The 15835-nt window shown below is 43.3% G+C and overlaps 1 protein-coding gene across 2 annotated transcripts in view; it reads right to left on the bottom strand.

Moving 5' to 3' along the window:
* Positions 1-10523, bottom strand: part of ctnnal1 (catenin (cadherin-associated protein), alpha-like 1) — a 51326-nt gene extending 40803 nt beyond the window's left edge. Inside the window, exon 1 of one of the 2 annotated variants that reach the window (XM_020050430.3) lies at positions 10177-10523. In XM_020050430.3, coding sequence (XP_019905989.2) covers positions 10177-10272 — 96 coding nt within the window. In that variant the 5' untranslated portion in view covers positions 10273-10523. The remainder of the gene's footprint in view (positions 1-10176) is intronic. The other variant, XM_010891538.4, reaches the window with a different exon arrangement.
* Positions 10524-15835: the final 5312 nt, after the last annotated feature.

Raw genomic sequence — 15835 nt, 5'->3', positions numbered from 1 at the left:
ACACACACACACCAACGCACACAAATAGATACAGTGGTACATCTAATCCCATTGCTTTTCTGAGTGGACATCGCTAGCGTTACTCCAAAATTGCACATCAGTGCAATAAACTTTTATTCTGAAATGTAAAATAAAAAAAATAAAAAGAACATTTGATTTACCGGAAACCACTGTACCAATGAATGTATCTCACCACTGAGCAATTACATGGATGGAGGTGTCCATGGGATTGCGTTCTAGCATATACATGAAGCAGTATATAAGCTTGACAGATTTGTTGAAGAAGGGCGAACGCGTGCAGTTTTTTGTAATGATGCTGTTATTATATTGTTATTATTATTATAAACCGGTTGATTTGAATCCTTAATGCTGACTGGCTGAAAACATATTATATAACTTTACTATATAACTTTTTTACTGCTCTAATTGTGTTGGTAATTGGTTGATAATAGCACTTCGGCATCTCTGGGGTTTGCGGTATATTGCCACTATACGACGGCTAATCACCATATCCAGGTATTCCATGGCGTGTCGTGCCTATGAACAGCTCGTAGCCATGGTATAAACCTGTGAATTTCGTAGTTGAAAGACACATTTATCTATTTCAATTGTAGTCCTACACTGTTAGCCTATCTGCACAGTACAGTACAGCTTGGTTTGCCTGGGACTGAAGAACCAAAAGGCCCGTGGGAAAACAAGGATAGGCTACAAGAATTAGCCCCGGGTCTCTCTCTCACGCTCACACACACCTATCCCAAGACAGATGGCTGACCTTTGTGTATCTGAGCCAAGGACAGGTGCCCTGTTGAAAACTTTCACCCAAGTTCAATTGGTAAGGAGTCATCAATCTTTGTTAGCGATTAAAGTCAGCAAATTCACCGTTGATTGTGTTTTTTTCTGTTTCCACCTGATGCCTTCTCCTTCTGTTTTTGTTCTTCTCCCCACGGAAGTGAGTCACTATCCATTTTAATGGAGTAGCCCTTGAACTATAGTCACAAAGGAATTAACAATTTAGAGTAAACCCTGAGAAAAACAAATCACTCCACAATTAATTCCAGAGGCAAGAGTAGCTTAGAACACCTTTACCACTCGCTCCATTCCAGAGACTGACGTTTTAACGGCTTCCCTCCATTAACATTAGCCGTTAGCCTCATGTATGTTTGTCTGTCGGACCGAGGGGTGCTTAGCGCTAGGCTGAACGCTAGTCTAATTTATAGGGCTCAGTGCCGGGACATGATTGATGGAACTAATTAACCCCGAGAGGCAGCTTTTGGAACCCTATATTGGAAAGTTATAGGGAACTGACACTGGAACAATCAAAGGAGACACACAGGCTTGTCTTAGCTTTTTTTCTCTGGGCTACTTGCTGAAACTTGATCTCTGTTTGCTTTTCTTTTTACATCTGACATTGGAATTCAACGTTCTTTTAAAATATTCTGTATTCTACTTCACAAATGTTTGTGGTTTGAGCTAAAATGAAAGAGAGAAAATATGTTTTGGAAGTAACCAAGTGTAGCTGAAACTGAAGCAGATACGACAGGCTCGTCAATCTCATTCTCGTTACTGTCACTGATGATAATTCACAATGAAAATGAGTCAGCATGTAACAATAACCTTTTGGTTGGCAAGGACCGTCTCATTTATCAAAATAGAAAATCTGTCCCTGTCCTGTCGAAATTAAATGTGTCTAATGTAAACACAGTTCCGGCTGGCTATGTGTCGATTCCAGCATGTTAAGAAATCCCAACACACCTTCTCAGGTGAATCAAGACTACATCATCTTGTATTTTTATATGTGGGTGGTTTGTCCCAAATGTCAATTTACATTGTGCAACTTTAGTTTGTATGCAGTCAATTAATATTGTTTGTTGTTTTTTTTTCTTGTTTTTTTGTTCTGGACAACATGGCGGATCTCAAGATTTCACCCAGAAAATAATTCTATATGCACTCACCCAAAGGATTATTAGGAACACCGTACTAATACAGTGTTTGACCCCCTTTCGTCTTCAGAACTGCCTTAATTCTATGTGGCATTGATTCAACAAGGTGCTGAAAGCATTCTTTAGAAATGTTGGCCCATATTGATAGGAAAGCATCTTGCAGTTGATGGAGATTTGTGGGATGCACATCCAGGGCACGAAGCTCCCGTTCCACCACATCCCAAAGATGCTCTATTGGGTTGAGATCTGGTGACTGTGGGGGCCATTTCAGTACAGTGAACTCATTGTCATGTTCAAGAAACCAATTTGAAATGATTCGAGCTTTGTGACATGGTGCATTATCCTGCTGGAAGTAGCCATCAGAGGATTTGGGTACATGGTGGTCATAAAGTGATGGATATGGTCAGAAACAATGCTCAGGTAGGCTGTGGCATTTAAACGATGCCCAATTGGCACTAAGGGGCCTAAAGTGTGCCAAGAAAACATCCCCCACACCATTACACCACCACCACCAGCCTGCACAGTGGTAACAAGGCATGATGGATCCATGTTCTCATTCTGTTTACGCCAAATTCTGACACTACCATCTGAATGTCTCAGAAATCGAGACTCATCAGACCAGGCAACATTCTTCCAGTCTTCAACTGTCCAATTTTGGTGAGCTCGTGCAAATTGTAGCCTCTTTTTCCAATTTGTAGTGGAGATGAGTGGTACCCGGTGGGGTCTTCTGCTGTTGTAGCCCATCCGCCTCAAGGTTGTGCGTGTTGTGGCTTCACAAATGCTTTGCTGCATACCTTGGTTGTAACGAGTGGTTATTTCAGTCAAAGTTGCTCTTCTATGAGCTTGAATCAGTCGGCCCGTTCTCCTCTGACCTCTAGCATCACCAAGGCATTTTCGCCCACAGGACTGCCACATACTGGATGTTTTTCCCTTTTCACACCATTCTTTGTAAACCCTAGAAATGGTTGTGCGTGAAGTTCCCAGTAACTGAGCAGATTGTGAAATACTCAGACCGGCCCGTCTGGCACCAACAACCATGCCATGCTCAAAATTGCTTAAATCACCTTTCTTTCCCATTCTGACATTCAGTTTGGAGTTCAGGAGATTGTCTTGACCAGGGCCACACCCCTAAATGCATTGAAGCAACTGCCATGTGATTGGTTGATTAGATAATTGCATTAATGAGAAATTGAACAGGTGTTCCTAATAACCCTTTAGGTGAGTGTATATGACTTTAGTAAATACTGCTGTCCTTGCAGCATGGATTCTTAACTGGCCCACAGCTCTTTCTGCCAAAAACATCACTAACCTTCCCCACGTTCTCTGTCCATTAACGTATATAAAACATGAATACTAAATATAAAGAAAATGCGCATTAGGGAATACGTAACAGCCAGCTCTGTTCTTTAGACAGGGAGGGTGATGAGAGGAGTGGCTGGTTATTGTCACGTCTTCGTTTACACCTTTGACTCCACAGAAGGAGACGCAGGGCCCAGGCCACTGTGTGACACGACAGGTTCGTCTCACCCCAGAGTGCTAGCTCTACCTGTTGCCTCAGGCTAAGCTTTCAGTGGCATACATAATTAATGTAGCCGGGTGTCTGGGACGCTGGGTTCTCGGGAGAGTGGAGAGAGAGTGAGAGAAGAGAGAGAACAGGAACAGAGGAAGACAGAGAAGCGAGAAAGAGGGGATGGAGATAGAACACACCGATGGGGCGAGAGAGAGAATTTAAAACAGCCTAACAAAGAATTCAGACGTCACACTGCTATCGAATGACACCAGTACCCTCCATTCACCTGGTTGGAGACTGCCTTATCCCTGAACCATCCATGATTACAGAGCCATCCAGCCAGACAAGCAACCCACGCAGTAGGCTTCAGACCTGGTACAGCCACAGGCAGTGTCCCACCTGCAATGTGGGGGCATGGGGCCTGTAAACCCAAGACCCCCAAACCACCTGCCAGAGGAGAAATTATTACTGGGAGACTCTCCAGGAAGCAAAAAGCATTCAACGTGCCTCTTGCTGACTAGAGGCAATAAAACTGGAAAGTGTTGACTTTTTTTGCTTTGCGCCCCGTCCTGTTTGTCCTCCTTCAAAGCCCCAGCTTTGTTTTGTTATGACATCTTTTAGGGTCTTTAAAGTACTCATTACCAGAGGGGCGGCTTCAAAGCTGCTTTAGGGAAGCAATTAACAAAAACTATAGTATGTGTAGCATGTGGTGTGTGTGTGTGTGTTTCTGTCTGTGTCAGGCTCATTATAGGATAGCAATATGAGCCTGATGGACTGATTATGCCGTTTGCTGGATGTTTGTTTATCGTTGTCCAGGCGGCGTAAAATGAGAGATAGTCCAGCTTATTCTTGTTCATACTTCACAGGCTGGCAAATAGTGTGTTTGGGCAATTACAGTAAACATGGCATTCGTCACGAACCCTTCACATTCCACACTGGGAGTAACCGAGGCACTGCAACCATCACGGTCTCCCCGTTTGACTGCCAGCCTGTCTTTCTCTCCGGCGTTCAGCCTATCCGACTGCAACCTCGGCGGCCGAACGGTGCGTGATGAGCCGGCACAAATGAAGAGTCCGCTTGCATGGAGACTACAGCACAAACATCAATGAAGAGCCAGGGTGGAGAGAACGAAAGGAGAGAGATGAAGAGAGAGAGAGAGAAGGAGGGAGGGAAAAGAAAAGCAAGAAAGACCACCAACTGCTATTCTGAACTTGCCCAAATTGGCCCGGACACCAGAACCAGGACCTGTGCCAGGGCACGTCCATTGAGGGCTCCTCTTCTTCCCAGGATGGGCCCTAAATCTCCGGTGGTTACCATAGTGACAGGGTGGGTGGTCAACACAACAAGTCCCGCCACCAGCGCCAGTGATATGGATCACTTCCTGCCCCCGGCGGGCCAGCAGATAGAGATATCACGCCCCAGTGACATGTATACAGTCTGCTTGGACATGAAGTCTGCCAGTGCCATATGATCCTGGGTGAGGGAACCCGAGCAGAGCAGGACAGGTCAGGCCTGGGAGGGCCAAGGGTCCGTTCACACCTCCCGTCACAGCCCCCCCCCCCCCCCCTCGGTTCGCACTGCAAACCTTCTCCTATGCTAGGAATACAAGGCTTGTATCCACAAAGACTGGCTGTGGGAATGCTGATGTAAGGTACGCACAGGGATAATAATGCACTTTAAATCCTACCAGACCGTGTGGACAGGTGGGGAACTGATCCTTGATCCACCCTCGCTACTCTTTGTACTTCAGTGAATGCTGGCCCAGGCAAGCAGGCCTGGGTCTCCCCTCCGAGGCCGATTTGAAGCAGCAGGCAGACTCCATTCCAGATAATGAGTCTTGCTATCTGCCGCTGGCCAACAGATAACCAGCAGAGGGAGAGAGTCCATTTCCCTCCCCATTCTCTCAGGTGAGAGATCCCTTCTGGGCAATGTCTCCTGCACCTCTTATCTCTAAAACTAATGAGAAGAACGAAAAAGACACCACACACACACACACTTTGTAGGGATGGCCTCCCCTCTTTCTTCTCCGTACCCCCCACCCTGTTCTCTCCCTTGGGAAGGTGCTGGACTCTTATCACTCAGCGTTATTAACCGAGGAGAAGTCGGCTAATCGACATCTGGGAGGCACCTGTTCATCACTCCTTATAAAAGGCAGAACGTGGTAATGACTCCCATGGTTGCCTGCAGTGTCAGGGGGAGAGAGAGAACGAAGAGAAAGAGAGGGTACTCTTCATGAGTGGACCCAAACCTCCCCCAACAGGACAAAACCACCAAACCACCTAACACACATTGCCTTCCCACTGCAACTAATCCCGGGATGTGTGGGGCAGATGAACCGAATGGGTTTTGAATTACAGTTACAGTGCTGCTGATAGGTGTGTGTGTGTGTGTGTATAGTGGTATTGTGTTGAAAGCTTTTTACCACATCGTAGGAAATCTCCAGCTGTGTGTGTCTATTGATTTAAAGTCCAAGTAGATTTGGATCCATAAAAGAGCCAAAAAGGTTTTGATCCAGATTTTTATTGCACTGCAGCAACACGAGGACGAGACAAGACCAAATAAAATTTAACAGAAAATATAATAATGCTTAAAAGCGACATGTGTTTTAAAATACGGTGTTTCATTTTCAATTAAATACTTTCAGCATCTTGTTTTGCAGTGTTTTTTCTGCTGTAAATAAAACAAACAAAAACATTACAAATATTTTAAAATCCATGCAGCTCTTACATCCATCAGGACTGTACTTTTAACCTTATCAATTTCGATGCCCGCTGTGTTGCCACTCACAGTTCATGGTGGGATTCACACTGCCTGCCCGCCTCATTATCCACAGAGCAAAGCCCAGCTTGCTTTGGCCTCGCACAGAAGCCCATAATGAGGGAGCCAACAGACGGAGGCCTCAAGCTCACATAACCAGCCTGAAGTCGACTGTGAAATAATTTATCAGATATCGCCCTCACCGCCCGTGTTTCACTATATCTAAACAAACAGCACGCTGAAGGAATGCAACCGCCTACCTCACGCGAAGATGTTTGACCGCACACACAACACACTCACCTTTGTCTCTTATCCCAAGAGCTGTTTGGTGCTGTAATCCTTTGAGGTTTTACTTAAAACCAGGAACCCATTCATCTTCATTGGAGTCATGGTTAGAGGAAGCAGATCTGTTATGCTCTAAAGCTAGCTTAATGCCTTCCCTCTCTCTGAATAAAATAACACTTCCACGCCCAGGCATTTATCGTGTCATTCCTTCACTTGGATGGGGACATCACTAGCCTGGGTTCTGCTGATGAATTGTTTGGCGGAATCAACTATACAGTGGTTGATTCCATCATAAAACAACATTTTCATTTAAGCATGAATCATTCAGCAATAGATGGGTTTGATACCAAAGAACACGCTGAAGAAAAAAAAAGAAGCAGATAAAACTTCTTGGGTTTTGTTCAGCAAACAATGCAGCTCTGCAGCATTTTACCTTCATATTCTTAGAAGTTGTCAAAGTGGCAATGTGAGGTTGAAAAAAAAAGACGTAAATCACTGATGCCTGTCACTGCGTTTTTGTTACGGTAAATCTTTAATGAATAAAGCCAGGAAAACTTTCCCCTAGTTCTCAGACCTTTTAACCGTTAAAAAAAAAAAAGTGGTGCAGAAGTTACGCAAGCATGACAACTCAACCAACTCGGACAGAGGAAGGATTTCGTAGCCCCAATTACAGCAGGAAATATTTGTAAGAAACTGTGCTTAGTCCAGCAGAAACATTACAGAGCTGGCACAAAAATGTTATAACAATGCTTTGGGTGTCTTAGCTGTTTAAATGTTCCCAGATCAGATCAAAGACTTAAGTGTAATTATGTTGCCCCCCTTTCTTCCTAAAATACCCTAATCTCCAGACAACACAATCCCCTCCCACACCATATATCCAGTAAACCCAAAGATTGCCAGGTTACATCACACTCTAAACAGGAACTTTAACTAAACACGCACCTCAGTAATGTAGCCCAGAACCACTTTTACACTATAGGCTTAGCGGAAGTGAAATAAGCAGAATAGCAGAAGCAGACTCCAATCTCCAAATGTCCACCAGTCTACTGTGTGGGGACGCATCACATGTAGGGCTATGTACAGTGCTGGTTGAGACACATTTCATTTCCAGTGTGGCGTATGATGAAGGGCAAATGTTGTCCCATTATAAGAGATGGGGCCACCCACCTGCATGGACTCAACGTTCCATTAAAATATCCAAAATAGGTACCAACAAAACAAACACAATGTGCCCATTGAGAATGAGAGAAAAGCTTCTGAAAGACAAAGGCCTTCTTAGAGAAACCGGGCCAGTGTGAAGAAGGACTGTGGTACTGACCGGTCATTCAGGGTGGGGGACCACATATCAGTCGGTGCCATTTTATTGTTCTGAGTATATAAAAGCCTTTTATTAGAGTATGTGTTTGTTGCTGGGTGTGTTGGTCAGAAGGTCCATGGCTGCTTCTCCCTCTCAGTTACGAGCCCTCTGATTACATTCTGGTAGAAGTGAAACTTTATAGAGGACAGAGGCTGTGAGAAGATCCACACCGCAGCTTAAAGACGGGGTGGAATGCGGAATTAAACTTCTCAGGACTTCTTCTCAGTGACACTGCCCTTTCATTTGCTCACAGATTGTCATCCGGTACCCTGTCTCCCTGACCTAGACTTCTCCCCTGGAGGAGATCCCACACAACACAACCAGTCCCACTCCATCTACCTTTGATCTCTCCACAACAGAAGCCTCTGGTCGCACGGAAACAAGCGCAGCGACAGCACTGTCTGACTGCATTATAATCCCCGGTGACATCATGACTTCAGAAACAACAGACAAACACTGATACAGAGAAAACATTTAGCAGAGATTCTCTGTGTGGCACATGGTTGCCATGGGGATTGTAACACAGGGGAGAGAAAAACCTTGCCACAAATGTTTTGTCCTTGAGGCTTTTGATACATCTGAAACAGCTAGACTGGGAACACGCGCAACCTTCCTCGCCCCCCCCAGTGAGAACAGTGAAATTAGACCCTTCATATTGTTCTAGATTAATTAGGATTATTAGTACTGAAACTGTTTGGTTTTTATTATCATTATTAATTATATTTAATAATTTATGTAATTTGTATAAACATTTTTTCAAGTATTTCTGGGCAAGAACCTGCAAATAAGCATTCCGTTGTGTAGCTTTCCTTGTCTATCCAGCACTAATGACCATTTCAAACTTTAAATCTTTAAACCCGATCTTTCATGTGATCAATAAAGAACGTAGGCATGTGCTATGTTTTCTTAGGCACGCACAACCTGCTTCTTCACAACAGTTGCCATTGACTCCAAAATCACACAGCTACACTGCTAAATGAATGTCCTGAAATAACAGAGAGATAACTGCACCGTGTAGCTAACCCCCGTGATAAGGGATATCACAATGGAGGGAGGACCTAGGCTTTGACACCCCTCTCGGGGAGGGGGGGCTGGACAGAGACTCCCTCTCCTCTGCATTGTCAGGGGCTCCGTAAACCCCCTTGGAGAGAAGCCCCACTGCCTCTCCTTCCACTGTAGATGAATAGACACACTGGACAGTTTAATTGTCCCTGACCTTTCGCCAACAGCACTGCCTATTCGACGAGAGACATTAGCATCCATGTTATTCTCCCCCTGGCTGTGTGACTTGCTGGAACGGGTAAACAGCCCGGAGGTCAGCACAGGGCAAACCGAAACAGGAGCGACTTTGGAAGAAGATCAAATTATGCTGTTGATCTGGACACATCCTATTTGGGGATGGTATTACTCTTTATGTGTCACCTGAGAAACAATAGCCCCACTTAACCGGCCATTCCTAGGGCATATGCTTTGAAACTGCAGAAGAGCAGGTGTTTTGTGGAAACCAGTTAACACTGACTATTCTGAGACGTGGGCCCACAACAATGAGAGGTATGCCGAGAATGTTTATTTAATAGCAAAGTAATTAGAAGGGGTGGGGTCCATAATGTTTAGGAAGTCATCTATTACTGTAGCCAGCTTAACACATTATCTGAGAAAGGTTCTCTACAATCTCAACTAGCTACAGTCTTGGCCCAATCACAAGGAGCACAATAGTGTTACACCATTCATTTAGAGAATATTATTATTTCTGACTCAGGGTGCACTAATTACAAAAATAATATGTAGAGACATGACAGACATTTTGATAGACTAACAGCAGCTAGGTAAGTGGCAACTGTTTCAACAACATCAGAACAAACGACACATTGTAACTTTAGAAGTATAGGCTATGCATAGGCCTTAGAAACTTTGATTACCCATTCTTTTTCAAGTTTGGCAATTTTCAAAACTGAAATCATTCAAATGTGAAACATTCATAAAATATACCTCCACCACATTACGGAATGACAACGTTTACTAAGTCGCTTGAATCAGAGTTCAAATCTCAACAAGACGAACACGCGGCAGCGTCTTCGACGTAAACAAACAGGAACACTGCAATTATTTAAACATAGCACAGACTAATTAAACCCGCTGTAGGCAAATGTAGGCTTTAGCAAAGTCTAAATACTTCTAAAACCGACATCAGAAGAATGGACGTGCAGTGCAGCCTCCATCAATCGAAAACGCTGCGTAGTTTAGAAAATTAAGCCCACAAAAAAACTATCGCATTCAAAATGTTCACTGACAAACTTTCACGTGTCCTGTTCTCGCGCTTAACTCACCTGCGAGACCAATGGAATAAGTGTTTGTTCCACTGACCGAGTTTTGATTTCCAGTCCGGAATCAAAGTTACCACTGCCGCAAGGAGATGAAGCCATTCCCGCCTAGCTCTCTTCAGTACACAATGCACTACTGAGTTACCGCTACCTTTGCGTAACGTTTGTGTAAATCAAGGTAATTACTCTAACTCTGGTTTTGTCCCCTATATATAGTTACAAGATAGGCTGACTGTCCCTGTAAAGAAGCATGCCGTTTATCCGCTCGCCGAGCTCCGTTCTGTGTGTCCGCTAATATGTAGTTTACTCAAGTACGACTGAGTGAGACGAGACTGCAGCAACTCGTCGGTAGGCTGTCCAGGGCTATCGCCATATGTATAGGAAAGAACTCCTTACACACACACATATACACACACACACACACACACACATTTGCGTAGTTATTTAAATCTGGACACCAAAGTCTATTACCCCTTAAGAAAATCATATTTTTACTAATCCTTACCCCATACCTTAACCTAACCACAAACGCAACCTAATCGTAACCAATAACCTAACATTTATGCCTAAATGTAATCAACCCCCAATGCTTTAACCTGACCCAAATCAGTAAAGCCTAACTTTAATTCTAGCCCTAAGCCCAAATTGTAACTTTTGCCCTACACACAAGCCATAATAAAAGAAAGTGTCTTCTCAAATTTGGGACTGGGAAAAAAAATCCTCCTTAATCTTATTTTTCAGATTTAACCAGACTTTGGGGGAATTTTTATTCCTGTTATGTATAATATAATCATAATCATAGTGCACTGAGGCCAGGTTTAGCCTCTTACAGAATGAATTTCAGTCGACGAATTTAGTTCATTGTCTGCATAGCCTATATACTACCCTAGTGTTTTGTTATGACATGGTAGTAACCTCTGATACTTAGACAGCCAGATCATTGAACCAGACAAGTAAACTATGGAAGACAGCAATCTCCACGCTCCACGCTCCACGCTCAATTCACGTGTTTATAGCAGGATGCCAAATCTAGCTGTATGAAAACATTAGACAAGGTGGCTGTATGCAGAAATGTGACCCTTTGATTTGGGAGTGTTTTTCTTCCATTTCTAATCCCCGCTGTTCCCCTAATCTGTAGAGTGACGGGTTTCTGTCCTCACAGGAATAAAAAGGCTTTTTAAGCAGAGACATGACCTTATTGGTTATACTGCTGTATGTTTGCTTTGTACAGCCAAGGTGAAACCAACTCTTTTAAAGCCCCAAACCTATTTAGGCTGGCCTGATCATTGGTCATACTACATTACCCCCCCCCCCCCCCCCCCGTTTGAAAGCACAAGCACTGGTTAAAAACTAACTAAACACTTGACATTACCAAACACTGCAACAGATGGACCACAGTCCAAATCAGCAATGATCTGGAGTTACCACTGAGGTTTTCTGGTGATGTCAGCTGTGACCAGCACGTTTCAGACCCGGTCAGCAGTCACCGCTGAGATGAGAGCTGCAGGCAGCTAGGCAGCAGTCCTCTGAATTCATGCGGTCTGCCACTCGCATCTTCAGTCAGTGTTTATTCAAACCCCCAGGGCAAGAGTTTGGGTTCCACGCGCTGTTTGTGTAGCCCATACGGAAGCAGCCGTGGTCTCGGACCAGTGCTTTCTTTCCCCTGGTGTGTCTATCGCTCTCTGGCCCTCACGGGTTCTATAGGGTACCTTCATGGAACCCCAGTGAGCTTGGTCACTCATCTGGATTGTGTTAAACACTAGTGACAGAGTGGGCTCCATTTATTCATCTGTTCTGTAAATTAGAGGTTATACAGGTCAGTTGTAGCCTGTACTTAACATTCATTAAACACAACAACTCCTGTATATGAAACAGTCGGAGTCTAACTAAAACTAACTTTTGAACCATTAATACAAATGTACTTCTTAATCTTGGCCATGTAAAGCAGTGGTTTTCAACCTGCAGACCTTGGGCAAGGTTCTATTCTTTATTATAACAGTGAGTGTTTATAGTATTATAACCATCTTACATACATTTTGACAATTTACATAGTTTCTAATAATTATTGGAGTTTTATTTTTCCTGTAAAAACGTGTGCTCAAAGTGGTTGCTGCATGATATAGTATGTAGAAGAAGGATGTGACACCACAAAAACTATTCATCACCAGCTATGCATTGTGATTTGGTGGTCCCTGGAAAGGAAAGGTTTGGGCACCACTGAAATGAAGACTTTTGCAAATTAGACAAATGCATTGGTCGTCACGAAATTGCCCCCACAAAAATTGTTGACTTGCTGATTCATATTTTGTCGGTACCAAGACACTTTCTCTCAGGCAAATAGAGTACTTGGTATCCTGAGCTGTCTGTTTTATTTATTGCCATGTTGTTTTTAATTTCACTTTGACACATTGCATGTACTTTTTATTGTTTGTCAGACACATTTTCTGAAATACAATCAGACACGGAGAACTGAGTGTTTTTGTGTAAGCATTTCCGCCCTGTCTTTGTGTATCAGCCATTAAATATAAGATGTGTATGCCATGCTAGATTGTTTTACAAACAGCTGCTGCTGAAGTTTTCATATTCTTCAGAAACGCTGACTGCTATTTTACTCTCTATATATTTTTCTCTGGGCTATGTGGCTCTTGGGAATGGAATTGCTGAGCTCAATGTAAAGCCCATGAATGGAGTATGATTTTGTGCACGGTGAAACGTGAAATAAGATGCACACTCAGTCATTTCCCTGGGATATGCAGATTAAGGGATAGTTTGCCGTGAGGTTTTGAAGTATTTTCTCAGGCATATTGGGTTCATGGGCGGGTATATATGAATAATCGAATAATCCTCCAACAGAGTTTTAGTGGCAGTTTTCTCTGGTAATCGCAATGCATCATATCTTTTTTTAAAGAGATTTACGGACACAATTGCAAAATTGTAGTAGACATTCCAAATACCATTTCCTGAAGCATTCACATCAGGGAGACATGGATTTAGGTAACGGGTGACTCTGAGAGACCACTGTTTTCCTGCTTCCAGAGAGTGGAAACGTTCAGAAAGGGCTAAATGGAATGATTCCTTATTATTGCCAGTATCTTAAAGGAAAAACAGTCTGCAGAAAGTGACACAGGTGCTGTTGCCAGTAATCTTGCCACATTTTGTTTGGGCACTTCCATTGTTATTATATATAGCATACAGTTCATCGCACCTCAAACTACTGATCGCCTGTCTGCTCCGCAAGTTGATGCGTGCAGGAAAATATTCGTTACACATACACACACACACAAAGTCAGGAGTGGCCTCTCCCTTGTGAACGACAGGGGTTTGATAGTGACTACCTGGACCTGCACTCCAATCTGTCAGCTTCTGGGCAGTATAACGATAATTTCTGATGTAGAATGTATATGCCATTTTACATGACAAGGCACACCAAAGCCTTCAGAGAGGCTGGAGCCGTAGTCACTAGAGAGTCACTGTTTGGGTCACAAGAGGCGCACAACTTCCTCATTAGTGCGCAACTTCTGACCAGAGGATTATGCAGATGCTGCATTTTAACTCTTCTGTGATGCTTAGGCTAAAAACAGGAATGTGTGCCTTGCACAGAGAACATATTTGTCACACTCTTCTGTAAAGGAAACCTTTGCACTCTGTTGCAAATGTTTACTTTTGCAATCCAGCATAATCTCTCATAGACATACTACATAAACATAAATTCTATGGTAGATATGTTGCGCTTCACATTTGGCTTACCTCTTACTCTTAGAAGGGTCAATCCTGGTCAGTGTCTGGATTGGAGAGCAAACGTTGCTGGAAGTGGTGTTTGAAGGTCAGTAGAGGGCACTCTTCCCAGTGGTTTAAAGACACAATGCCAATGTTCCAGGGCAGTGGAAGGGATATTGCCCTGAGTAGTGCTGTCTTTGGGGGTGAAACAAGGTGTCCTCAACTCTCTGTGATCATTAAAGATCCCATAGTACTTAAGAGCACTTATGAGTTTGGTTTAACCACAGTGTCCCGGCAAAATATCCAATATAGCCCTCATACCCTGAAGGCCACCTAATCATCCCTTGCTTCTGTTGGCTTATTAACACCTCATCTCTCTGTAAGTAATATATAATAATTGTTAAGTACTCTAGGCAGTAAATGTATGCAATCAATAATGTAAATTGCTCTAGGCAAGAGAATAAGATAAATCACTGAACCAAAAAAAATGCTAATGTTAATGTATGCGTGAGAAAACAAGCAGTATTGGATATGGTGCTTTGGACCAGAAACAGAGCCTATTACCATCTTTCAAATTCTGGAGGGGAAGAGGACATTTGGACCACAGACATCCCCGGCATTTTCAGTGACAGATTTGTGGAACTCGTCATTTTCTATTCTGACCTCTTCTTTTAACACACAAGGAGCCAGGACTTAACAGCAGCATCTGACCAATTACGCCAGACTTCAGTTCCCATTTAGCCAGGATTAAATTCAGCATAGTTTCAATTATATGATAGCCCCAGTATCTAATCTGAAATAGATTACTTCTGAACTAGGCTTCTGTCAAGTGAATTGGCCTTATTACAGAACCCACATGCTAAACTAAGGAGCACTGGTAGCCAAAACGGAAGAAGGAAGAAATTGTGAGTATCTTTGACAGATGTGATTTTTATGGTGATGCATCCCCTATCAGTTCTCAGCTACCTCTGAGATGAGATCTGTCTGGGTTTTCTCACCCAAGATGTCGGGTTGCTTTCAGGCATTGAGCTCTGGCTGCATGGCTGCGTATATTCCCTATGTAGTGTCTCACTTTTGACCAAGTTCCACAAGGCTGTGTTCACTATAATGGGATTAGGGTACAATTTGGGACACAGTCTCTCAGTCATCCTTCAGTGCATCAGACAAGGCTGACGATGTGACAGAGTGTATCTATTTTTTCCTGAAGTGTTGATAATGATGAGTCTTTCTCTCTTCCCATCACCCATCAATTCATCCTCGCAAAGTGAGCTCATCGCTATTCTTCCTCCTTCGTGTATTTGTCATTAATCCTCTCATCTCTGACAGTTCAAAGACTAAGAAAATAAAATCTGTATTTTAAGACCATGCCACTAAGTGTTTCTTTTAATCTGCTTCTGACCAAACTGTCGCCTAAAACCTTTTTCTCTTTTATTTTCATCTGGAGGACATTTCTGACAGCCCAGAACTGACCAGCTGGCTGTGGTAAACTAAATGCAGTTAGACTCTAGTAGACAGGGTAAACCTACCAAACATACAATTCCTTGAGTGTTTAGCCTACTGCTTTGGTTACGTTTACATTCAAATGTGTCTGTGATCATACGCTGCAGGGACCTCTGCCATGACCCTGTTTGTTTCACGCTGTCTGAAGATAGCTTTCTCTTTTTCTCCCTTTCATGTCATAACTTTTGACAGGCAAATAAACATTTCTGACAGTAGGCCTACAGAGGATACGCAAGAGCCACGCCACAAAATGACAGAAGGCTGCGATACTCATCCCGACGCATGAATTGTACTTATGTTCATTCTTCAAAGCACTGCTTGGTGTATTTCACAAAAAAGAAAGTTCAACCTCATCTGGAGCACCATACCACATCTTACTGTATTACACACCAGCACCCAATATAGCCTCTATGCTCACTAAATAATTTCCAAAGCCCAAACCACTCCC

This window comes from Esox lucius, chromosome 10 (assembly GCF_011004845.1).
Source record: "Esox lucius isolate fEsoLuc1 chromosome 10, fEsoLuc1.pri, whole genome shotgun sequence".
Lineage (NCBI taxonomy): Eukaryota > Metazoa > Chordata > Actinopteri > Esociformes > Esocidae > Esox > Esox lucius.
The sequence above is the reverse complement of the archived record's forward strand: the minus strand, read 5'-3'. Positions and strand labels throughout refer to the sequence as shown.